Source organism: Ambystoma mexicanum, chromosome 3p (genome assembly GCF_040938575.1).
Source record: "Ambystoma mexicanum isolate Mex_15411 chromosome 3p, UKY_AmexF1_1, whole genome shotgun sequence".
NCBI classification, from domain to species: domain Eukaryota; kingdom Metazoa; phylum Chordata; class Amphibia; order Caudata; family Ambystomatidae; genus Ambystoma; species Ambystoma mexicanum.
Genome location: NC_090925.1, coordinates 769,149,765 through 769,175,813, shown reverse-complemented (window position 1 = coordinate 769,175,813; position 26,049 = coordinate 769,149,765). Strand labels below are relative to the sequence as shown.

The 26,049-nt window shown below is 42.8% G+C and overlaps 1 protein-coding gene across 2 annotated transcripts in view; it reads right to left on the bottom strand.

Annotated features, from left to right (window-relative positions):
- Positions 1-13,229: 13,229 nt before the first annotated feature.
- Positions 13,230-26,049, bottom strand: part of LOC138580846 (zinc finger protein 615-like) — a 338,520-nt gene continuing 325,700 nt past the window's right edge. For both annotated transcript variants that reach the window (XM_069651716.1, XM_069651718.1), the window contains one exon: positions 13,230-15,297. In XM_069651716.1, coding sequence (XP_069507817.1) covers positions 14,648-15,297 — 650 coding nt within the window. In that variant the 3' untranslated portion in view covers positions 13,230-14,647. The remainder of the gene's footprint in view (positions 15,298-26,049) is intronic.

The window sequence follows — 26,049 nt, the reverse complement described above, 5'->3', positions numbered from 1 at the left end:
CCTCTATCCTTTATAACTTGTTTTTCTTTCACATGTCATTTCCTTATGATTCTGACATATACACCAGTCCTGAATACAGATTTTTGCTCCTACACGCGACCACTCTGGTTGCACCATCCATCTACCAATCCAGTCTATTGGCAACATGGGAACTGCCCATGTCACAGCGGTCCTCACTTAGGTAAGCAGCCCACTGCCTGACACCCCCGTTTTTCGGCATCCCTTCTCCGCCTCCCTCTGTTTCCCTGCACCGGGGGGTTGGACCGGAACCGTATATGGTCGTCTGGGGCCTAGGTATTCTATAGTTGAAGGGGACAATGTGCCATTATTTCCCATTTACCCTACAGGGACTCATCTGCATGTTGTCAGAGTACCCCTTGTTCATAGGTTAAGTTCACATGGCACTGAGTAGGTTTTTGCAGACAAGACTAGGATCTCTGATCTGCACTGAGACGCAAGCATCCCACCTACACCTGCAACTTCTTTTTGTATATAATTGTTCATAGCTCTCTACACTTGATTTTAATTGTTAGCACTTAATGCTTTTACTCTCTCCACACCGTCATGTATTTTTTCTTTTTTCTTTCCCCCTTTTTTTCAAAACAACAGGGTCTTGCTACCTATTGCCCTGATGAAGGCGGAACACTCAATCCAACTGTGAAGATTCTATTTTCTCCACTCAGTTCTCACCGCCGAAACGCATTTCTGATTAAAGGAGACTGGAGGTCCTCCACCATACACCTCACCCAGTTTGGATTTAGAACCGGGTCTTTAGTCCTCCATTTGCAAGGGCACTCCTTTATGGGGAAGCCGTGTGGGAGTTCTTATTCTCCCTCGGATGCATTGGCAGACCCAATCCCAGCTTTCTAAGACTTTTAGTCTGGGACTTCATTTTCAATTAATAAGACTATTCATTGGAAACAAAAAAATATTTTCCTTTTTGCACATTTGATGGTTACAGTCTACGGCAATATTGCAGTTAGAAATATTGCATTGACTTTCAGAGTAACTTCACTGAGTATTTCTCTGTTCTTATTTGTATAGGAAAAATTGCATGTCTAAATGACAAGGAACTCTTGTTTATATCCGGATTTGGTCCGGGTTCTTCCTTTCTCCTTTTTGGTTTAATTTTTGATTTTGTTCTCTTCATTTCTCATAGGTTCAACTCGTTAATATATGGTTTGAAAGATTTTATCCACTGTTAAAAATGTGAATTACATGTTTGATTTAATTTTATGTATGTATTTTCCACATTAAATGTGTTTTCAATTGTTATGAATGGTTATGATTCTGTTATATACACATGGGTGTAGTGTTCTTTACATAACCAACGAGGTTATGTAGGTATTGGACCGATATGTTACTAATTCATTTATACCGCTCATAGGCCAATCCTTGACGTACCAGTACTCCTTTTTGTGAATATAAGTCTTACTAGCCCCTTACTGGTACGCCACCCCTAGGGCAGACCACTGCCACCACAAAGTGGCTACCTCTTTTGTAATATATGACAAACCATCTGGGCCTGCAGCTCTGGATGTGCTGGCCCGTGTGATTAACTCTTCTATAATGGATATGTCAAAGTTCATCTTCCACTGATAGTTTTATATTGGGTTGATTCAACGATGGACAAAACTTTGGATCGTTATACAGTTCACTGAAGTGTTTGACCCACTTATCTTCACTGATCACATTTAATTGTGCATCTACCTGTATGTCAGATATTTGGTTATTAAGCAATTGCCACATTTCGGTAGAGTTTTTGTTTGCCATTGCCTGTGCCATGCGTTCACCATCGTTCTGAAACATGAGGTGTTTATGCAACCTTAACCAGTTTTTATATATACATTTTGCATTGTTGCGAGCTCTTTGCAATTTGGCAAGCATGCAACTAATATGCTTCTTCGTAGCTTGCGGTAGGCTGTTTTTTTAGAGGCAATTACTGTATCAAACGTGTGCTTATGTCTCGGACGGCCATGATTCATTACTGTCAAAGTATTGGTGTAACAATCTAATAGGTCATCATAGGATGTCAAATGCACATTTCCTTTCAAACTATTACTATATGAAATAAGTTTTGGTACTGTCCATTTAATCCTGTTTTTAGCTGTGTTCAAAATTAATTTCTGGCAAGGGATATTCACTCTAGGGGATGGAAATGTGGTCAAGATTGTTAAGGCCAACATTTTATGATCACTGAATGGAAGAGCAACAATCTGTAACATTTGCAGGTATTTAAACAAAGCCCAATCAACATACATATAATCAATTGTAGATGTCAAATTATTCCGAAACCATGTCGTACTTGGGGGAATGTCACCTTGAATGGCTCCATTTACCATTATATATTGCCTTTCTTCCATAAAGGCAGACCATATCTGAGCTTGCTGCTGGTGGCGTTTTTTATTAAAACAATCCAAGTTGATGTCACCCACTAGGATGGTGTATGTAATTTCATCTGAGAGATGTATCAGATGCATTATGCGACTTAATCCTGCATAGAAGATGTCATCATTAAGTGCTGCAGGATTCCGATATACGTTTATCAAAGCGAAGGTTTGTATACCGCATTTGATTTTTACTAGTAAAATATGGTCTCCTTCAACACTCCAATTTTCTATGGTGAGGCCTGCTTTTAACTCCACCGCCACCAACAAGCCAGAAGCAGGTCTACCTCCAGTCACTATTGCAGGTAAAAGTACAATTTCATAGCCATCCCAAATTGGTATGCTTGTTAACCACGTCTCCTGCAATGCAATTATCTGAAACATATATGGGAACATGGCTACTGCAGTTTTCAAATGTGCATTGCCCCTAGAGTTCCAGCTGGCAATGTGTAAATCTTTGGGCAATGCTAATTCTAATGGTTACTGATGTTGTTGCGATTGCATATTTACCTCTCTGGCATCAGAGCCATGAATACGTTGGTAGATGTTTGGTTTATGAGAAATCACATGTGTGTTACCCATTCTTGTTCTGTCTTCAGCTAACATGAAACCCATTTCAAATAGATCCATCTTTGCTTGCCAAATTAAGTTGGCTACTACTCCTGATGGTATCCAAAGGCGAACTATTGATCTATTTCTTTCAGCTATGAACTCAATTTGTTCAATATCTTGGGAGGCAATATCACGCAAAGAATGGACATCACTAAAGATATTTAAAACACTTTGACGGTTTAGATCGTAATTTGTATGTCCATTTTCCCTGCATTTAAGAATAAATGAATGATATTTGCTGTTCCTTGATTGTAACATTTTTTTTGCACCGAAGGGTGCATTATCAGAGTGGCCAACATCATTTCTAGGTGAGTAATTATACTGACGAGGCATTCCTTCTGTTAGTTCTTGCCTTAAAATCTCTGAGTAACTGGGCAATGTCCCGGGTACTGGAGTGTTTTTTGATTCTGATTGGCTATATTCTGTGTTATGTACCTTTGGTGTAAATGTATCTCTTGGGTTATCACGTTCTTGAAGATACTTTTCAATCATGCTTCTAATGACTAAGGACTAAGGATCGTGAGAAGCAGTATTTTTGTGTGGAATGATCAATGTTGTTTCTTGTATTGTACCAAAAGAAACTGTTTTTTTTTTTGGAGTGTTCTGAGAATTCCCATCTGAATTTGGCACTTGGGGGTTGGCACAAGACAGTTCTCTGTTTGTTAAACTCCTGTTTTCATTAGACATTCCCACCTGATTGATTGTGTCTATAAGTTGATTCAAAGGGGAGTGCACCGAAGGCATTACCAACACATTTGGTTCCCCTAGAGCCTCAGATCCAAGTGGGGCATCTGGATTTGTTTCTGTGATAGGCGGAGTTTGTTCTCCCTTGTCATCATTTCCAATAATGGGCTTTGTTGTTTTCGGTTGTATGACTGCCAAGGGAGCGGTGCCTCCAAGTGCCTGAAAAAATGCAGTGAGAGTGTTTTTGGGTCTTTTGAGATTTGTCAGACTGAGATTCTACTCATCGGCACACCCACTCACTCCTTCCCTGCAGCTCTCTGGTCGGCCTCTCTTGGCCCTCTTCCTGCTCCTACCTGCAAGGCAAAAAACCTCGGGGTCATCTTCGACTCCACACTCTCCTTCTCTCTTCACATATCTGACGTCTCTAAGAAGTCACACTACCAGCTGCACCTCCTCAGATGTAGTCTTCCTTTCCTCTCCTTCCCCCAGAAGCTCACTGTCTCCAGAGCCCTGGTTCTCTCCGAGCTGGACTACTGTAACAGCCTCTATCTAAATCTGCCTGCCTCTACTCTCCGCCCTCTGCAACTCATTCAGAACAGGACTGCGAGACTTGTCCTTGGCCTCAAGCCCAGGGACCGTATCTCTCCAGGGCTGAAATCTCTACACTGGCTCCCAGTGGCTGCGAGGATTAAGTTCAAAACCCTCTGCATTGTCCACAAGGCCTTCTGGGGCCTGGGGCCAAAATACCTTCAACTCTCTCTTCCTAAATATCTTCCTTCTCGAGCTCTTCGCTCATCCGCCTCCAACTCCCTCAGGGTCAGCCGCTTCTCCAAGCAACGAGTTGGGGGTAGATCTCACTCCGCGGCAGAGGCCTCCCTCTGGAACAGCCTTCCTGCATCCCTGAAACTTGAGGAGAACCATCTCTGGTTCCGGAAGCACCTCAAAACCTTCCTCTTTGCTTCTGCTTTCTCTCCCCCTCTCCCCTGCTAAATTCCTTGCTGAAACTGCACTGATTCTGCAACCGGGCCACTCTCACCGATCTCTGTCCTTGGCCCAGCCACTCTCCCCTTGCACTGCCTCCCTGGCAACCCTGCACTGCGGGACTGTCTCTGTATCCCTACAGCCCCCCTTCCCAGCACTTGTCTGCACTTACCTTGCACTTGCCACCAGCTGGCCCGTATTATTTATCTTGTTATTCTTCTACCTCTGTACTGCACTTTCCCCTCTCCCTTTCCCCTTGCACTTTTCCCTTCCCCTCTACCCTTGCACTTGCGCGATCTGAATGACACCTGCCTAGTAGGATCGTTGTCTGTCTTCCCTTTGTTCCCCCCTCCCTGCCTCTTCGCGCCTTGAAACACTTGTGTATTGGCATGTTACAAATGCCATATCATATGTCATGTTTTTTGGGTTTTTTCCTATCACTCTCGGGCCTTTGATCTTATTTTTATCATTTTTAATCTTATGGCATGGTGGCACTGGTGCATTTGTCACCACATTTCCCTCTGTTGTCACTACCTCTACCACATCATTATCCTCTGAATTAACTGTAAGATCTACATATGATGTATCTTTCCCTTTAAAGCTCTCTGTGGACATAGGAGGTGCTATGATAGAAGATATGACATCCTCAAACATTGGAAGCATCGGAACATAATTGGGTTGATTTTGTGCTGAGCTATTTTTATCCAGTCGTTCAAGAATCAAAGCATGATTTCCCTCAATTTGTCCTGACAATTTAGCCAGATTCAATGATTGGGTCGCTATTCTATGGTCAAGTACCTCAAAAAGTTTTATCAAGGTAATCACTGAAGAGTTAATGGCTGTTAGCGCCACTTCAGCTTTGTATCCATGGGAGCAGCATGGAGGAGGGACAGCGCTTGACTGTGTGTTGACCTTGTTGTTAGTGTGTGGTGTAGGCATAGCAAAGGAAGGTAAGTCAGTGCTAGAAGAAGAGGGAGCGGATGATGGGCAGACAGGCTGTTGAGCAGATATATTTATAGCTGCTATTTCATCTATGATTGAGATTGGCGACTCGCACTGACGGGCATAGATAGAGATGCCAGAGCGATCGTCACAATCAATCGGGTAGGGAATTGGGGATAGTGGCAGTAATCTATTACATTTGGCATGAACCCCATACGCTTTAACTGACTTAAGTATGGTCTGGTCAGAGATCCCCCGGGGCTTATGCGTCGGCATGGTAGTAGACTCCAACACACAATTAACAACCCCTTGGATGCTGGAGCTCACAATGTCATTGGTTTAAATCTGAGGCCCTGCCGTGCCCATGTTTGTTTGAAAAACACGCTGAGACCTCAGCGCAGGCAGGACCTCTTGTGGAGCATGGCTTGCTTTAATAGGAGGCGGAGTACATAAGTTTACTCCTACTAATGCAGGGGGCATTTGTGATTTTAAGTTATACATAGAAAATGCCATACCTATTCACAGGGTTTGCTTGCCTGCCACTCGGGTTGACCCTGCAGTGCTAGTACCGCGCCTCGACCACTCGGCCGCCTCGGCGAAGCGGTACTTACAAGTACTTGCTCGTGTGCGCGCGCGCTGTGCGCAAGTGACCGGGCTGATATAGCAAGGGGGCTTGGATAAGGAGCAACAACCAATCCCCTGCTGGGGGTGTTTTTTTTAATGTGATGTCAATCACAGAAACCAGTCAATGAGTGCTGTAGAAAACGCTGTAGAAAACAGAAAACAGTCGTCAGCACTGAAATCAACTACAGCATAGTATAGTCCAGCTGCAAAGTTCAATCACCTGTTGTGTATGAAAGCTGAACTTGTGAAGTCCTCTTTGATCCAGCAGATGCAACGAAGTCCAGAACACACAGCAAAGCGGTACTTACGAGTAGTTGCTCGTTTGCGCGCGCGCTGTGCGTGGGTGACCGGGCTGATATAGCAAGGGAGCTTGGGTAAGGAGCAACAACCAATCCCCTGCTGGGGGCATTTTTTAATGTGATGTCAATCACAGAAAACAGTCAATGAACACTGTAGAAAATGCTGTTGTGTATGAAATTTGAACTTATGAAGTCCTCTTTGATCCAGCAGATGCAACGAAGTCCAGAACACACGGCAAAGCGGTACTTACGAACATTATCCTTTGACTGGACATACACAGCTCGAGTGTATAACCTTATCCGGTCCGCTTTTCGGTCTTGTAATCTGTGATCTAATTGCACCACAAGGTTGATGAATTCTCCACAGTCTTTAGGTGGGTTAACCACTTGAGCAAGGACATCCTTTAGTTCCCCTCGTAGACCCCGATGAAATAGTGTGGTCCTTTTTTCATCAGGCCACCCAGCTTCAATGACTAGTCTGTTAAATGTTGCTATATATGTAAGCAAGTCTTGACTTCCTTGACGGAGTGACAAAAGTTTGTTGTCTAATGCTTGGCCTTGGGTATGACGAGCAAAGAGTTTTTCCATTTCCATCTAGAAACCCCCAAAGTCATGTAACAACGGGTTATCCTGACTTACCTATGGTACCGACCAATTCGCAGCACTGCCACTCAGATATGACAAGACAAAAGCAACCTGCGCTTGGTCGTTAGGAAAAGCCCCAGGTCTGCAAAGGAAATGAAGACGACACTGGTTCATGAACGTTGCATACTTCTTGGGGTCCCCTGTAAATCGTTCAGGTGGAGCTAATGGAACTGCCCCAGGAAGGTTTATTTGTACTGGATTGGTGGAAGAAGTTGGTACAGGTGCTGGCGGAATGTTATCAGGCAATGTGGTCTGTCCTGCCTGTGATTGGAGCAATTGTCTACTTATTTCGTCTGTACGATCCTTAGTAACAATCAAATCCCTCCTAAGAGCGTTGGTTTCTTGCCTGGCTGAATGTACTTCAGCATGTAATAGTGCCAACAACTGAACTAACTGGTCAGTCTCTGAAGTCTCCATGACGCCCAGGTGGATAATATTATTGAGGCTTTGCGTTCTGTTACGATCACCTGGTATCCACGGGGACGCCACCCAGCCCTGGTTGGATGATTTGCACTCTCAAACCCTCTCCCGGTCCCTTGGTAAGGCCCCTGGTTAAAGATGGGTCTGCAATATAGGAGAGCTGGATTCAATACCAGATTGTCTTTATGTTTTCCCACCTCCCTTGGCCTTGCCTCAACTCCTTCCTCCCCATTCGGCCTTCTCCTTACCTTAATATTGTAAAAGGTGGATTCTCCGTCCTGCTCCTCGTGGCATGGGCACGTAGATGTGGGGGGCGAGCAGCGACCAAGTTACTTCACTGGTGCAAGCCCCCCTGTCGGAATCCAGGCCTGCTGCGACTCAGTAGGTTTGCTGCTTTACAGTCTTTATATGCAGTTCTTATGTTCCTCTTAGTTCGAATAATAATGTCTTGCTTCTTTCCTTTTAGGTATGGAAAGGTATTTTGGTGTTGTCTTGCAGTTTTAAGATGAGCATGGGCCGGTAGGTGAAAGCGCGGTGTGCGCGATGCTGTCCGGTGAGTAATGCGCGATGAACGGCACTGTTTCGCCTTTTATATTGCTAATCTGTGTCTTTTCTCTCCTTGCAGGTTGCGATGTTCCTCGCCGAGCGCCATAATGTTCCAGCAATGATACTGACCAGGAGATGACTACCCAGGTAAGAATTGTGTGGCTTTCTTCATTCAGGAGGAAACGTGAGTAAACGCTTACTAATGCTGTCTTTCTTTCTCCTCTCTTCAGGTTATGGTATTCCAGGATGCATGCAGTGCCGGATGATGGAGTTCGTACCTTCAGGCGAGTGGAACTGAAGTCAGCGATGGATTGAAGACAGGATACTGTTCCAGGTACATTTCATAGTGTTCTTTATCTCTCTGCAGGTCCTTGGTTTCAGGTAAACTGGCATCAAAGAACTGGACACGGTGAGCGTTACGCTGCCCACAGCAGAATAACGCAAAGCATGTTCTGCTGTTTGGGTGCGGTTTAAATAATCTCAGGTAAAGTAGTCCAGGTAAAATAGTCCAAGGCCTGCCACACCCAAAGTAGTCCAGGTAAAGTAGTCCCAGGCCTGCCACACCCAAAAGACTAGACCGCATTGCTCAGTTCCTTGAAACTGAGCTATGTGTGTGCCTCCATGTTGGCTGAACCCCCCCAAGTTAAATAGTCCCAAGTAAATAGTCCCATTCGAATGTTGGTCTTCATGATGGTTATGAGCCTGGTGACAAAGGCGCCAGAACTGACTCCAAGAGAGTCTTGGATGAGGTTTTAAGGCCTTTGACCTGGCCCTAACTGGAAGGCTGGCTTGCCAGTGAGGGCCAGGGGCAATGGTCATGACATCGATGCTGGAAGCACTAAAGAATAAAAACTAGCTTCTGGTCGCTTATAAATCAGCAGGAAGTGAGTCAAGCGTACCTTCAAGCTAATACGGTAACTGAGACCGCCTCGTATGAACACTTTACTGCCCTGTATGGTAATTCACATGTGGGGAAAAGTAATGGGGAGCTTAACACCATTTGGAAACTTGAGTTAACGAAAGAAATCATTGCAGATCTTATCCGAGGATCTTCACCATCAAGGTTGGTGGGGCCCAACGGCCTGACCAATCAAATACTGAAAGGAGATGTGGAACTATGGTCCAAAATTCTGTTGATACTATTCAGGGGATTCCTGCAGAACAGGTGTATTCCAGTTTCCTGGAGGATGTCGACAGTGGCTCCCATCTACAAGAGTGGCGATCAGGCTGATCCAGCAAACTATCGCCTGATCACCCTCTTGGATGTAGATATTAAAATCTTCACAGGGGTCATGTTAAGGGAACTGGGAAACTGGTCCAGAGATGATAACATCTTATCGAATCACCAAATAGGCTTTAGAAGATTCCTATCCACATCCATAAATGGTTTGATTATGAACTTAGAATCTTAAAGCTCCTGGTTGAAGGGCAGGCACATCCTGTATGGTGCGTGGTGTGAGAAACCAAAGGGTGTCTCACTTGCTAGTCCCCAGGAATCTCTCTCAGGTGGCCAGAGCACGGCCATCGCCTTTGGATCCAGACCCTGGGGGTAGACCAGTGCAGGAGGATCACCTGGGTGGGCAATCTTCAGGGAGTGGGGATGAAGCATCCGATGGTGAGATGCGGTATTCCCCCCTTTTCCGTGCCCATACCCCATCCTCTTCTTTAGGATTCTCCAACGTCCCAACTCACCCCTTTCAACACAAACACTGGGCAGAGGAAGAGGGTGATGGAGAGTGAAGAGGCTAACACTTACATATCTCATTGGACATGTCCCATTAATGAGGTCACGCAAAGTCAGGCACTTGGCCTTAATCACATACACCTGAGACCCATTAGCTCCACCCACACGGAGAAAAAGCGAAACAGAGAGACACACTCTGAGCAAGGTGAAGCACGAGAAGAAGCAGATCTTCCGGGGTGAAAGCAAACCCACTGGAGCAGGATCACTGATTGAAGGACCAGAGCGAGGGGTAGGAAAACCCTGAAGTTCCCAGCAGGAGGTCGTTGCCTCCGGGAAACTGTGGAGGAGACGCAGAGAAAACCAAATGCAAGAAAAGAAGAAGCCTACATTGTGTTTCAAGGACACCAGCGACCCTCCCGGATGAATGACAGAGTTGGGGATGCAATGCCAAGCCTGTGCTATCAGCCTTGACTCGTGAATCAAAGCTGCGAAGACAAGCAAGGAATGTACACAAGCGGTGAGTTAGCGGTGAGTTAGCGAAAAGAAATTAGAAAAGAAAAAAGGCCAGGTTGTTTCAAGAAAAGATTGAAACTGCAACAGTGTATCGCATGATTGACGGTTGCACACGTGCTGATGAGACACAAAAGAAAGCAAACCAGTAATACACTTGTAAGTTACAGATAACTGTGAAGCCAGTGATACCGAGTAGCGAAGTGGTCCGGCGAAAGGAAATAGCCCACTCGAAATTCTCCACAAAATGTTTTGTCTTGTTATTAAGCAGCAAAGTGAAAGCACTCTGAAATGTGCAATGGTCAAGATTAACCCTGACGTAAGGGGAAGTTAAAAGGTGATTGTTTGAAGAGGAAGATTTCTTTGAACTTTTCTGATTGAGGTATAGAACTAAAAATACCAAGAGACACTGCAGCAAATAACATTAAGGGAAAGCTGAAGTGAAGGTCGAAGTGGTCCTGCAGAGGTCTATGGTAAAAGCCTCGCACATTTGAAAGTCTTTGACATCAGTGAAAGGTCCGAGCCTGGCTGAGGGATCCAGGAAACATGTAATAAGTTAGGGGAAGGGAACCCCTAAAGAATGTGAATGAAGCTTGGGGAAGGGAACCCCTTCAAGTGCTGTGATTGCGAGGTCTGGGCCCGGCTGAGGGAGATCTAGGTTAAATGAGGTACTTTTTGGTTGAAAGGTCCGAGCCCGACTGAGGGTCCCCTATGTAAACTATTGATGCCTTGAGGGGTCTGAGCTCGACAGAGGGAGACCTATGTGAACTTTTGTTGAAATGTGAAAGAACTTTTGGAAAGCTGGAATAAGTGACTTTAACGTAGAAGGCTAAGCAGGCCTCGACCCACGTTTTGGACTGCCTTTTTTTATACTTGAGCCAGAGTGTGTCATCCTGTTTACGGGTGCCGCCTGCTGTCCAACGTGGGGAGGAGAACTGATGAAGCCACATTGATCCTTTATGTTATAGCATTGATTGACCTTTGCATACACATTCCCCTTTATAAACTTTTTGTATAAGAGATAGGGAAGGCATTATGTTTTGTTAGTATAGGCCATAGACTGACTAGGACTGTGTTTTCTTTATTATTTGATGGTAGAGACTACTCCCGTCATTGCTATAGGGCAATGTAGGAGTTTTTCCAAACCCCAAGAATCTAATAAAGGTTTTGAAACTTGTAACTTTTGTGTCAGTGTCATACTTGTGATAACATGCCTCCCTTACAGTGGATAGATCTCTCTAAGACCTTTGATATGGTCAACAGAGAACGTCTTTGGGCAAAGCTAGCTGCCAGAGGGCTTCGGTCATCTTTGCTGCCAATCTTGGTTTGCCTGCACAAGAATAATAGTCTGCAAGATAGATTGAATGCACAGGGGCAGCTGTCACCTCAGATCCCAGAAAAGAGGGGTGTGAGGCAAGGTTACATAATAGAGCCTATCCTTTTTTATCTATACCTGGCAGACTTGGAAGAGTTCTTGGTGCTGTATGCCTTGGGTAGTCCCAAGAAAGGTGCAAAGCCGATGATGTGGTTGGCCTATGCCGCCGATATAGTCCTCAAGGACACACCGCAGTCGGCTGACAGCGCCTTTTGAAAGCCCTCAGCGATTATGCGGAAATTAATGATCTACAAGTCAACCCAAAGAAATCTAAAATTGTATCTTTTAGAATACCTGGAAGGCTCATTCCCCATTTCAAGTGGTCAGTGGGAGAGCATGTGATCCTAGTTCAAAATGAAGTAGTATATTTGGGTTTCAGATTGAACTCATTTCCGACCTTGGTAAAGCATGAGAAGATTTGAATGGGAAAGTGCTCCAACTCTCCTGCCAAATGTCCAAACTATTGGGCAGGTATTGTAAATTCTCACTCACGCCATTAATACGATTTTACACTGCAAAGTGCTCCTTGCTCTCCTTTACGGTATCAATGTAAGCCCATTAGCTGGGAAAGTAAACTGGACTAAACTTGAGGGGGCAATTTGGAAGAGGGTGTTGAGGCTCCCCTAGAGCTTGCCTGCGGCGAGCCTGAGATATGAACTGGGCATCCACTCCATGCAAATGCAAGTGGAGTGGAGCCTAGTTTTATAATGGCCCCACAAGAAAACTCTCTGTATACCGATGTACACATGCTGACGGGTAGGGAGACAAGCTTATTCTTCTATAACTTGAAGTATCTCGAGACCAGAGTCTTGCATGATTGTGAATGCTATGTGGAAAATCTTGTCTCTAACCCAATGGGTGTGAAGAAGGCGCTTGGGTGAATGGATTGGATCCGCACAATTGAAACCATGCCTAAATTAACTTTGACCTCATCCCTTTCTCTATTTGACAAACCAAGAGGGTTCCTAGCCAGGTACTTAAGACACTTTCCGAATTCCAGGTATAGGCAGGAGTTCTTAAGATTATGCATAAACCTGATTAATACGGGAAAGGTCTTGTACAGTCGCTATAAGACTTTGCAAGGTGCCCCAACCTGCTCTCTCTGTGAGAATCAGGGTAAATAGTCCATCAAGCATATAATGATTGAGTGTAAAAGCTCAAAGGGGCCGAGAGTCAAGTTTCTGAGGCTCTTTGTGGATTGGGAAGATACTTTATCCTCTGAGATGTTTTGGCAGAGGCTTATTGCGGGGCACAAAGTCCAACTCACTGTGTATGTGATAAGGGTGCTGGAAAAGTTGGGCTTTAAAAAAAAAAGTTGATGCAAATGCTTCATCTGGAAAATAATGGGCCCACTTCTATTGTAATGAAATGTGAATTATGATTTGGTTTTAAGTAGTTTTGGGAAATTGCATTAAGATGACATTATTTTCCTTTGTTGTAATAATATCTGTATTGTTTGTTTTGGAAAAGTTGATAATTCAACTAGAACACACACACACAAAAAAAAAATGATTAGTTGATTTGTATGATCTTGCAGATGTTGTAAATTTAATACAGGCTGCAACAGTGAGCAATCCGGGCACTAAGCTACTCCCACCTAAAATAAAAATGACATATGAACGTACACTATATGCATTGTTGAGGAATGATCTGTGCAGTCAACTGTTCCGCATCTGTATACGCACCTTAAGTCCATGATTTCTATGTGAGAACTCAAATTAAAATGGAATGTATTTATCACATTTGGATTTAGATAAACAAGAAAGGGCTTAGATCATGAGTGATAGTCTGATTGTTTGTATGTAAAGATAACATAACAATTACAATTTCCTAGGAAAACATTTGCTGATTTGCCTTGTTAAGGCCAGGGTTGATATTTAAATGAAGGGGGGAGGGGTTGTGAAATATACATCCAAGCAACAGCTGTGCATTTGTATTATATAAAATATTTAAAAATGAAGATGAGCTAACCTAAGAATGAGAAACATTCCCCTCCATTTACCACAGGTGCATAAATATATATATTCGTATTTGCTAGAATTAAAATAGGATGCACAGAAGGATGGCTGTAACATACTAGCAGCATAACATATTAAAGCATTACATTTTAAAAGGCAATTAAGCCTTTTTGAAGTTAACAAAGCACATTTAAATAAAATGATTAAGCAAGGCAATTAGTGCACTTTTCAAACCGTTTGAGCTAGAAGCAAAATAATTTTTGTGGAAATAAGCAGTTTGTGTGGCAAACAGTGGATTTTGTTCTAGATATTTTACATATAAATATAAAGTTAGTGGTATTCAAAAAATGTTATAATGAGTGTACCCACCCACTTCCCACCTGAGTAAAAAATAACATTTTCCGGGCCTCCTGCAAGCAATAACTGATTATAAAACGGATTATATTTTCTATTAGGAGCAGTCATCACAATCCCTTTTTGGACAGCCTTGCGCCCACCGGGTATCCTTTGTGTCGCCCTGCCGGGCCATCCCCACAGTTTGAAGACTACTGCTTAAGTACTTACATTCTCCACAAACAAAACATTAGGCCTTGAAATAAGCTAAGACACTGCTTGAAAGACATGCATGGAAGAATCTGCACTGGCTTATTTTCCTGTGTTTTCTGTTCATATACTTAAGCTAAGAGAATCTCATTTCCTCACTCATCCGGGATGTAACCTTTCCAATGCTCTTTGGGGAATATAAACATCCTAATTGCCATAGGAAATCACTGTAGCCTTGGCAGTGAAAGGGTTAGACAATAAAATTCTCCAATACACTGCCGTACAGTGAGTGTCATATGTTTCCTTATTACAATAAATCATGATAAATTCTGAGCGAGGTGAAACTGGTGTTCTTTATACTTTATAATGCGCTTGTCCAGTATTCTTCCTCAGTTTCTTTCCTTTGGTCCAGTTCCTTAAATTCTTGTCAGCATTATTCAACTTCCTGTATGTGTTCTTTGATGCCGAATAAGACCACTTTTCCAAGTGAAATCTTTGTCACATTCAGTACATTTATATGGCTTCTCTCCAGTATGTGTTCTTATGTGTCCATCCAGGTTGTCTTTCCGATTGAAACCTTTGTGACAGAAAGTGCATGGATAAGGTTTTTTCTCTAAATGTGTCCTCTGGTGTGCAATAAGACCCTTCTTCTGAGAAAAGTGTTTCTCGCATTCAGGACATGTATATATCCTCTCTCGTGATGCTGTCCTCATGTGTCCACTAAGTTCATCTGTAAGGCTGGAGTTTTCATCAAATACATTATATATAATGTGGTTTTGTGGTGCACTTGAAGAATTATTAGGAAAATGTATATTCCCTAAATTACTCTCATCCTCACTACATGTCTCTGATACTACAATGCTGGGACTTCCCAGATATACATCGACATGTGCTGTATTGCTGTAACCACTTTGAAATGTAGTAGGATTGTCTCCTCTTAGTGGCAAATCCTGGCTTCTGGAAAGAGTGTCCATGTTAGTGCTCTGCATCACCTTCATGTTGGTTTCCCCTAAAAAGTGTACTCTTTGCAGGTCTTTTTCAGAATATTTTAATACATATTCTTTTGCTTGGTTCATGCTTTCATGGCCTGCAGAATTCAAAACAGAAAGTCATTAGCTTTCTCGCACAAAAGAAACAGTTGACAGAGCACTATTTTCTACAAAAGTATTACTCTAAATAGATATGGTATAAAGAGAGAATTCTGGTCACACAAATAAAGGGACTCAATATATTTAACACAGAAGCATACGTGAGGGTAATCATTTACAAAGATGAAGGGTATGTTGATGCTAACTCTACATCTACTTCAATGGATAGAGATTCTTAACATGTAATTCCTTTAAGGATTAGGGAGGTATCTTGCTGGCCAATATCTGGTAGTGGATCCAACACCAAATCACCTCACACCCCATATTTTAGTGTGGAGGGCAGCATCAGTGATGCAGAGACTAGACTATGCAATGCTAGATATATGGAAATTGTCCGTACGAGGCATTTGCCTATCATGCTTAGGGTTTTTAATGTAACCTGGCTGATACTGGAAGGGAATAGCTCGACTGGCAAGCAGTAGACACATTGTTGTGTCTTTTCAGATTATGTATGACATAGACAGCACATTCTGACCAATGTGCATGGAGTGGAAAGCAGCAAGGGACTCATTACTTGTTACATTTGTGAATCATGCATATGGTTTGGAATTTAATCTGGCTGCTACTGGCAGTGCATGAAGGAGCTAGCATGCAGAAGACATATGGTGACATCTGTGCAGAATTACTACAATTGTCACTGCCGCATTGTGAACTGTCAATAGGCATAGCTAATCCTACATTTTATAAAGATCCACGGTGGCATCCCTTTGTGATCTGGGACAAATAGTTCTGGTGTAAATAATGCTCAGAATGTGGAGATGTACTCAATAGAGGGACCATGTTGTGCACCACTACCTCTGCCTAAAGCGTGATTGTCATGTAAGGTAATGCAGGCATGTAAACAATTGTCAAAGACTAATAATTTTGTATTGTTTTATTTTAGACAAAACATTGTTTATTCTTTTTAAACATGTAATTTTCGAATCATGTTCTTGTATTGCATGCAATTATGGTACAGGTGTTGCTGTTTTAATACTTCCAATGCTTTAGTGAGACACCAAACATACTTAGTTATATGTTTATTTTATCAATTGAAACCCATTTCAATCCTTTTCTTCCAATTTTAATATTGCTCAGTCATTTATATATATGAAACACAGCAAAGGACACCACTAGCTACCCACCTCAACCACACAACAAGTGTAGAAGGCCTACTCACAAAATGACATTCAATATCTTCATGTTATATATTCAACCACAGGCATAGCTTCAAAAAAGAACATATTTTAATTCATATCTTTCAAACAATGTACTCACATAAAAACTTATAAAACACTAATAAATGCGAGCTTAGCTTGAAGAGCAACACAGAAAACACAAGAAATGGAGAAACACCCACGTTTCAGCTGTTTCTATGTCAAAATGGAGGTGTTATTGATGTGCATATTTTGGTTACGTGATGTTAGTAACAGTGACTTCAACCATGTACAGATATTTGCACAACATGGAATAGGAGCGTCGCGTTGGTCATTTATTTATATATATTGACTGCATTTTAACATCATCTTGTGTAATGAACTTCCAGCAACTGGGAGAGGTGACATATGTTATACAATTCTGCCAGACAGGTTATGTGATTTATATCCTGCTGATAGCAGTATGAATGTACAGCTAACCTATAGCAAATGTTCTATGTGCTGTGTGCAGTATTTCAAAGCTATTCCTGACAGTTGTCTCAAATGCACAAATCCAGGCTATGAGTCCCTGCCAGCTGAACTGGGGGCAGGGGATAATTTGTTATTGTAAATCACATTCCAGCAGCCTGTCATATGGAATTGGGGCTATGCAGTTGGGCTTCCTTATTCACTTCACGTTGGCAAAAGGTGGGTACTACTAATTGTTTACTTACAAAGTAAAAGGGTGTCCACGTGGGCTTTGCTGTCACTCTTCTCACTACCCTATGTATGCAGCTACTCATAATGTGCCACATGTTGAAATCCTCAGATTGTTTGTTTTTCAGACAAGACACATGTAGCTGTAGCCTAGGAAGTAATGAGTAAGTTTTGATTCTTCAGCTGCCATGTGGGGAGGAAGTGCGAGTGCCTTTGACTCCAAACTGATACAAGCCACACAAAGACTGTTATTGAGTTAGGAACACTTGCTTTCAGAGTCTAGTGAATCTATTTAGACTCAAATGCTTTGCATAGACGAAAGAGCAGGGCCTGAAAGAAAGTCGAGGGTGAGCTGAACGAACAGTGGCACATTTTCAGCATCTCCGGGCCCACCTGTTAATCTGCCTGGATTGGAGTATCTACATAATAGTAAGAATGTGTGCACTGCAATCCATGTGACAGTTTCGCAAATAACATCTAAAGAAATATTTGTGATGAAAGCTAATGTTGCCAAAGCACACCCCATGGAGTGTGCTCTTGGAGTGAACATATGGAGTTGTGGCTAGTTTTCTGCTTTCCTAAATGCAGAGCACAATCCACCATCTTACTGCAAAAGGCACAACGAACTGGCTAGTTGTGTGCAATGACTATGTTCAGTCCGTATAAAACATGACTGCTCTTTACATGTCAAGTGTACGTACTGCTATCTCTCCTTGTGTGTGAGGACTTTGAAACAATGTGGGTGGTACAATGGATTGACATGAAATATTCAAACAGATTTCACTGAGAAAAATGGATGTGATCTAAGCACGACTTTATTTGCGTGGATTACTATAAAAGGTTCATCTACTGAGAGAGGTTGGAGTTCATTCACGTTTCTAAAATACATAGGGCCTGGTTCACAGAAGCGTTTTGTAATGGTGCAATCCCATAGGAAAACGCTCTGTGAATCAGGTCCGCAATCTCTACTAGAAAAGCAAGTAAGTTAGAAACGTTTGGGATGTTTTAGGTATGGGCTCAAAAGGGGGCCCATGAGCCTGTATAGTACTGGGTTAAAATCCTAGGCTGGAGCAGGAGAATATTTGTGGTTTATGCTTTTCATGAAGGTTTGAACAATGGACACTTTCCACTGACACGCTTTGTATTGAGACGTGGTATATGCAGCCAGATCTGCTGAGTGTACCGTAAGAGAAATGTAGACTAACCTGGGATCTAACAAATAGAGTCGATAGGTGACAATGTCTGCTGTAAATAAATCAACACGTTGACTAGTATCCTTTTGCACTACAGAACACGTAATTTGCACTTATTAACATAATAGTTTCTAGTATTTGGCTTTCTTGTCTCACAAAGTGCATCCATACAGATTTTAGGCAGAGTAAAGAGATCCAAATACTATGACTTTAGGAGCCAGGGTCCCAAATTCATAGTCTGTTGACTGGGATGTGTCATGTGTTGATCCTTCTATGTTAACACATTGTGTGTTGGCAGCAGTTTGATTGCTGGTTGCAATGCCATGAGAAGGTGGTGTAGGTTCCACACTTGTCTCATTCAAGTAGGAGCAATGAGAATCAACGTGAGTTTTCCCTGGAGTAACTTGTGCACCACTGTGTGTAGGAGGTGAGATGGGGGCAAAAGAATATGCAAATTCCCCTGACCAATTCATTTATAGAGTGACTCTGATTGTGGGTATCTTGATACAAATGTTGGGCATTTTGCATTTGTACTTGTCACAAATAAGTATGTACTGTGATGAATTCTATGGAGTCATCACTGATCCTCAGCCTGAGATCTCCTCCCATGTGGCCAGAGGATGGCAGCCGCTAGCTGATCCTGACCCTGGTATTATAAAAGAGGATCACATGTGAGGAGATGGCTGTTAGGGAGATGTAGTGACCCATTTAGGAGAAATGCAGTATTCTTCTCTTCTATGTGAAGAAGATCCTACAATTCCCAAATTCCTGATGGCACGTGTCATTATACAAATCCCTCCAGTTATAAAATGCTAAAATCCCTTGTTGCCAAACATTCTAGACATGATAACGTTCATACCTCATGTATACACACAAACACAATACCTCCTGTCTCTGATGATTTTGTGCTAACTAAAAATTCCAAACTAAGTCACATCAAAAGTTCTATAAGTTTTATGGACTTCAATTCCCATAAAAACCTCCAGCACTGGGACGAGGAAGAGGAGAAAGGAGTTAATGTGGAGCAGAGGAAAAACTACTCTGAATACACAGGCTAGTTGTTATGAAGAGGTTCAACTACGCGGGACATATAAAATAGTGTCCGCTTTTTCCCAGGAGAGAAAAGCTGAACTGAGGTAGAAGGAAAGGAAGCCACGGGAGAAGGCAGAGGCACGAGAACCAATCGTGCTGGGGGGGAACAGGTGTTCCCAAGCGGCCGTGTGCAGGCAATGCTCACCGGAGAGGTGCTGGACCACAGAGGAAACCGCAGGCAATGGGAAATGACTGCTGGTGAACCAGCAGCAGCGAACAAACTACTGGCAGTGCAGTCGAGTATTTGAGCAGCAGATTTGCTGGCTGACGAGCACAGAGTCCGAGGAAGAGCTGAGTAGAGGTCTGCATAACGGAAGATGCCATCCCGAGATTAAAGCTTCACCCCAGGAACATGATACGAATCAGAGACAGTGCCAGACACTGGTGAGTCTACCTAGAGATGTTGGGGGCCCCGGGACATTTCGAACTGCATGTGAAGTTTTAGGAACTCATTTTGAATATTGAATAAACAGAAAATAAAGTCTTCATATTTGAGATGTCGATTTGGCGAAGGTTGGGGCAAGTGTTGCCATAAGCCAATGAATGCTAATGAAGAAATCCAAAGACCAAACTTGAACAAATCTCCAAAGATGGAACAAGTATTGCCAAAAGCAGATGCAGACTATCAAGAAAGTAAAAAGGTCTAACTTGAACAAGTCTCCATACATGAAAAGTCAATGTGGGGAAAGTTGGGATAAGTAATGCCATACGCCAAGAAAGTATATACAGTGAAACACGCAATGCCTTAAGCCAAGAAAGTATATACAGTGCAGCAATACAACTGTGATATACTGAAAGACAGTGGGATCATTAAATAGAAACCCTGGTGAAAGAAGTGCATCAGGCAAGGAACATTAAAAAGAAGTCCTACTGAAAGAAGTAAATCAGGCAGTGGAAATGTGGGGAGAAGATACCTGGCAGGAGAGTATACCAGCAATCTGATGGCAGGGGAATATACCAGGAGGTTCTTCGTAAGAAGTGGTTGTTTTAAAAGAGACACTTTCACAATATTAAGAAACTACTTTCATCATCTAAAGAAACTACTGTTAACATCCTTAGAAAATGGAGATTTGGAAAAGACACTTTTGCTATCCTTAAGAAGTGGTTAATTGAAAGAAAACGTTTTGTTATCCTTTGCAAATGGATGTTTGAAAAACACACCTTTGCCATCCTTAAGAAGTGGTTACTTGAAAAGAGACCTTTTTGTTATCCTTAGGAAGGGGATACTTAAAGGAGATACTTTGGTCATCCTTGAGGGGTGGTTGTGTGAAAGAGACACTAAGGAGCCATTATTTTGAAAGAGAACATTTTTGGCATCTTGAAGAATTCCTTATTTGAAAGGAACACTTTTGTCATCATACCTGAGACATCCAGGGGAAGGGAAATCTCCCTTCTGGATCTAAAGATTATTTTGTTGAATTCATCTTTTTGCTTTTTGGACACTTTTCACCAGACTTATATGAGAGACACTTTCCTTACACTCTTGGTTGTATAATTTAGTGTGAGTGTCAGATTAATGTTTTGGACACAGTGACAGTGTATATAATGCTGACAATGAGACAAAGACTGATCTTTAGTTTTAGTTTCCTAGGTAGGGTAACTCTCTTTAGGATAGGGACAGATAGGCCTTTATCTTTTCATAATGATGTCTGATGTTGAAAACACTACCACTTTGTGTCTGCCTCTCATTTCTGACACCTCACAGTACCTAGGTTGTGAAGATTTGTCTGAGTGTATTTGTATTTAGTTCCCATTTGTGTTTTTGAGTCACTAGCTTGCTCAGTATGTCTGGCAAGCAGATGTGCATGCCTGGGGTGTATTGATTGAATACATATGGCCATCTTCATGCATCAACGACAGATTTGCTGTGCAATCTGCAACAATGTTGAACAGTGTGTTCTGCCTTGTTTGTTTATCTCGAACATGGTTGTAGTGTTGTTGGTTCTGATCAGAGCACATTTGTGGTAGAGAAGCGCTTGAAAACTGTGAAGGGTTGTGTGAGAATGATGATCAGCACACCAAACGTTTCTTATTGAGTTCTTTATTAGGATATTAAGTATGAAGACCCCCAGAGCAGGAAGGGCTCCACAGGCAACATCAAACAACATCAACTGACAAACATAGAATCTTAAAGATAAAACAAGTAAACAAGAACGCTCTGACCGCAATGGAACTTTAGTCACGAAACTATTACACAAAGCATTAACCCATTCTCAGCCAGTGGCTATTCCCTTGAGAAGACACATTACAACACATCTTACCCTTTTTCACACATCACACCAAAAGCAGCATAATACCCTCACACATTTCCCCTTTTTACTACCGCAATCCTATCCTCATTCCAGACCTGACCACCCACAACTCGCACGGCAGCCTTCAACACAGCAACAACCTTGACAGGGTCTGAATATAAGGAATCCCCTTTCCTCTTAATAACCCCTTTCTTGATTCTCACCCAATCACCACACGCTACTCGCGATTCCTTTTTTCCTCGTCTTTCATTTTCGCGCATAACCCAATCACTGTTCTTTTTTTTCAACTCCTTCCTCACTTCATCAATGACCAAATCTGATTCTCTACTCCTCCCTAACCATGGAGGACACGCCATGGAGAAAGGCTTCCGACCTCTCATCAGTTCAAAAGGCCATAGTCCAGTAGTTGCATGGGGTGCCATACTTATTGCCCACATTCTGTTTTGAATAGTTACTATCTTATCAAAGCGCACTCTTGTCCCATGTGAATGCTCTCCATTACACACCTGTTCATTCTTTCGACAACCCCATTGGTTTCAGTGTGATATAAGGCAGCCCTTTTATGTCTTATCCCACATTTGCTTAAGTATTTTGGAAAACATCCTCCGGTGAACTGGGTGCCGTTATCCGTAAGGATACTCTCTGGAAGACCTTCACTCGCAAAGATCCCTTGCAGAACACTCACCATGCTCTCCTCCGAGATTTCTCTCACCACTTTGAAATCACACCACCTGGAGAACAGATCAACGACCAGTACCACAAACCTCCCCCTGCCATAGCCTAAATCAACAGGACCCAGAATGTCCACAGCCACATCACTCCACACCTTACAGGGCACCCCAACATCTAACAATGGCTGCTTCCTTGCTTCAATTCCTCTCCCGCTTTTAAGACACAAGTGACATTCGCTCAGGCATTTCTCTATATCCTTGTCAAACCCTGGCCACCAATAATCTGACCTCAACACACCCTTGGTCTTGGAAATACCGATATGACCACTATGAGCTAAATCAATCACCTTAGCGCGAGTACCTTCGGGCACTACTGCTCGCTGCCATCTAAACAAAATCCCATCTGCAACTGACAACTCATCTCTCACTTCCCAAAAAGGTCCCTCGCCTTCTGCCAGTTCTGCTTTCTTCGGCCACACCGAGGTCGACACATATGTCATCACCTTACTGATCACTTCATCCCTCCTTAAATCTTCTAGCCACTCTTCCTTAGATACGATCCCATCGGAATTCCCAAACACCATCTCCATATCAACATCTTCTACAGAATCCTGCGTAGCTACCTTTACTCTCGACAAACTGTCTGCCAAAATGTTCTCTTTCCCAGGTATCACTTCAATTTTGAATCTATGGGCTTGCATTCTAGTTACCCAGCCAGCGACTCTGTGTGAAACTTTATCTAGACCCTTACTCTCAAAAATCACTTTTAAGGGTTTATGATCGGTATGAATAACAAAATTAGATCCCCATACAAAGTTTTTGAAACGCTCCAAGGCCCAATAGCACGCCAAAGCTTATTTTTATAGAACAGAATATCGCAGCTACGCACCACTCAAACCACGAGGTGTATGAGCAATCACCTCTTCTGACTCATCATCATTCCTTTGTGAAAGGACAGCACATAGTCCGCCCTCACTGGCATCTACTGTAATTATGCTCAACCTTTTTGTTTCAAAACAACCCAAAGGACGTGCTAAATCTATCTCATCCTTAATCTTCTGAAACTCTTGTTCGCAGACCCGACTCCATACAAACTCGGTACCTTTCTTTAAAAGCTTCCTCATTTCCAATACTTTCGAGGCATAATTCTCCACAAATTTCTGGTAAAATTCGGTCATGCCGAGGAAAGAACGTAACTCAACTTACTTGCCGGCCTTTCAATTTCCTTTATCGAGTTCACAAGACTATTCTTAGGTTTCACACCTTCACTGGACACTTCATGTCCCAAATAATCCACCATAGACACAGCAAATGTGCACTTCTCCTCTCTTAGAGTAATTCCTTTCTCCGCAAATATCCTCAGGACAGTATCAAGAATTCTATCATGTTCCTCCAATGTCTCGCCACATATCAACACATCTTCTTAGAAGCAGAACACACCTTTCACACTCCTCAGCAAACGGTCCATGACTTTTTGAAAAACAGACAAAGCCAATGCCAACCCAAACGGCATCCTCTTAAATTGATACACGCCCTCATGAGTAATAAATGCAGTGACTTTTCTGCACCCTTCCTCCAACTCGACCTGATGATATGCTGATGCCATGTCGAGTTTAGAGAACACCTTACCACGCCCAACCTTCGTCAGCCTCTCACCCATGTTCGGCAACGGATGCCTGTCCACTAGCACACATTTGTTGAGTTCACGCATATCAATGCGCAGCCTCAATTCACCTGATCCCTTTTTGACAACTACTACAGGTGAAACCCATTCCACACCTCCTGCTTTTTCTATCACACCCATGTTCAGCAGTTTCTCCAGCTCCTTCTTGACTCCTTCCCGTAAAGATAAAGGGACTGGTCTCAATTTCGCAACTATAGGTAAACTATCCCTTTTTAAGATTATCTGGTGCTGATAACCCTTTACTCTCCGCAGGGTTTTGCTGAAAACCTTGAAATACTTTGTGACATGGGAGGTTGACGTGACAGGTGATGTAGGTTCTTGTAAAACGTGTTCTTCCGCATTGGGGTCTAGCTTGATCCCTAGCTTCTTTTGCTCCCTCCACCCAAGCAAAGTTTGACCTTTCTTGGTAATATATACCTTCCCATGACAACAACGCCCTCTGAATTAAAATCTTCCCAAATCATAACCTAACAGTTCTATCCTGTCCTGGTTATATCCCCCAGGCTTGATGTCTGGCTTCAATAGCTTTGATATCTCCCCTTTCATTTCCTTTTCAAACACAACTCACGATATTAAGGTAATTTTAGATCCAGAATCAGCCATCATACGTATTTCATGACCATTCACACTCAATGTGGCATAAGGATGCTCACATTCATCCTCATTCCCACCGTCGGAAACAACATTCACGGTATTCACAATAATATTCTGCAACGGAAGGGTAATTTCTTCTTCGGATGATCTTCCTTCATCGTCTTCATTGACGTACAATACCTTCTTTTGAATGAACTGTCCATACTGATAGTTCTTACAACAATTTGCATAGTGTCCTCTATTTTACACTTCGTGCAAATAGCTCTGCAACCAGGATACACTATGGATGATGTAAAATGCGTATTGCTGGCACAACGGAAACACAGTCTTTCTTCTTTTCTGTCAGTTCTTTGTGGTGTGTCTTGATTCCTCTTTTCTTCTGCAGCTCCACGGCTTGTCTGGTTATTTTTGCCTCTTCTTTTACTCTTTGCGTCTACCACATTCAAGATTTCCGCTTTGCTTTCCTTTGGGTCACCGGTTGCACCCTTCGATAGCTTCGCTACACATGCCAAAGAATGTTCAACGCGTCTTGCAATATCCAATGCCTCATCTTAGTTGGGTTCATCCCTCAGCCATAATTCTTCACAAATTTTATTGTACTTACACAGTCAGTCATGAACCGATCCTGAATTTTCTCATCGCAGGCTTCCTGAAACTTGCATGACAAAGCCAAATGTCATAAGGCGGTGACATATTCCTCCACTGACTCTCCTTGGGCTTGCATCCGCATGCAAAAATTGTATCGTTCCAATATTGTGCGGTTGTCTTCGGATTAAAATGTCTATCCAACTTTGTAAGCGCAACTTCAAACTCATCTACAGCATTGCCGCTAGCACTTCCAGAGGGCTGAGGGAGTGTTTTGTATATCCTTTGGCCTTCATACCCAAGGAAGTGCAGCAGAAGGGCAAGCTTTCTCTCATTAGAATACGAGCTGCCTCCAGCCACCTTCAAATAATGCATGAAGCCCTCGCGCCACTGGGCCCACAGAATTTTCGCTGGTCCCGGTATAGGCATAAATATCGGGGGCCCGGCAATACCAGGTAATCCTGCCATGTTGCTTTGCGTTGCTTATTTGCTTGCCTCCCCCTTTACCTAAAAAAAACCCCTCCTTTTTCTTTTAAATTGTTCCTTGAAACTCCTTGGATAGCGCTCCTTTTCTATTGGGAGTGAGACCCAGCTTTTTCCTGAAATAGGCACAGCTGATAATGCCTTGGGAGATCCTGAACGTTCCACTCGACTTCTAAGCAGGAATGCTTGTGTCCCTCTCACTTCGCCTTTTCACGTTGCACTGTCTCTTAATGTGATAAACCCCAAAGTTTCACTACGTGCATTGGCATACACATCATGCTTAATTGCCCTGGCCCCTTGCCCTG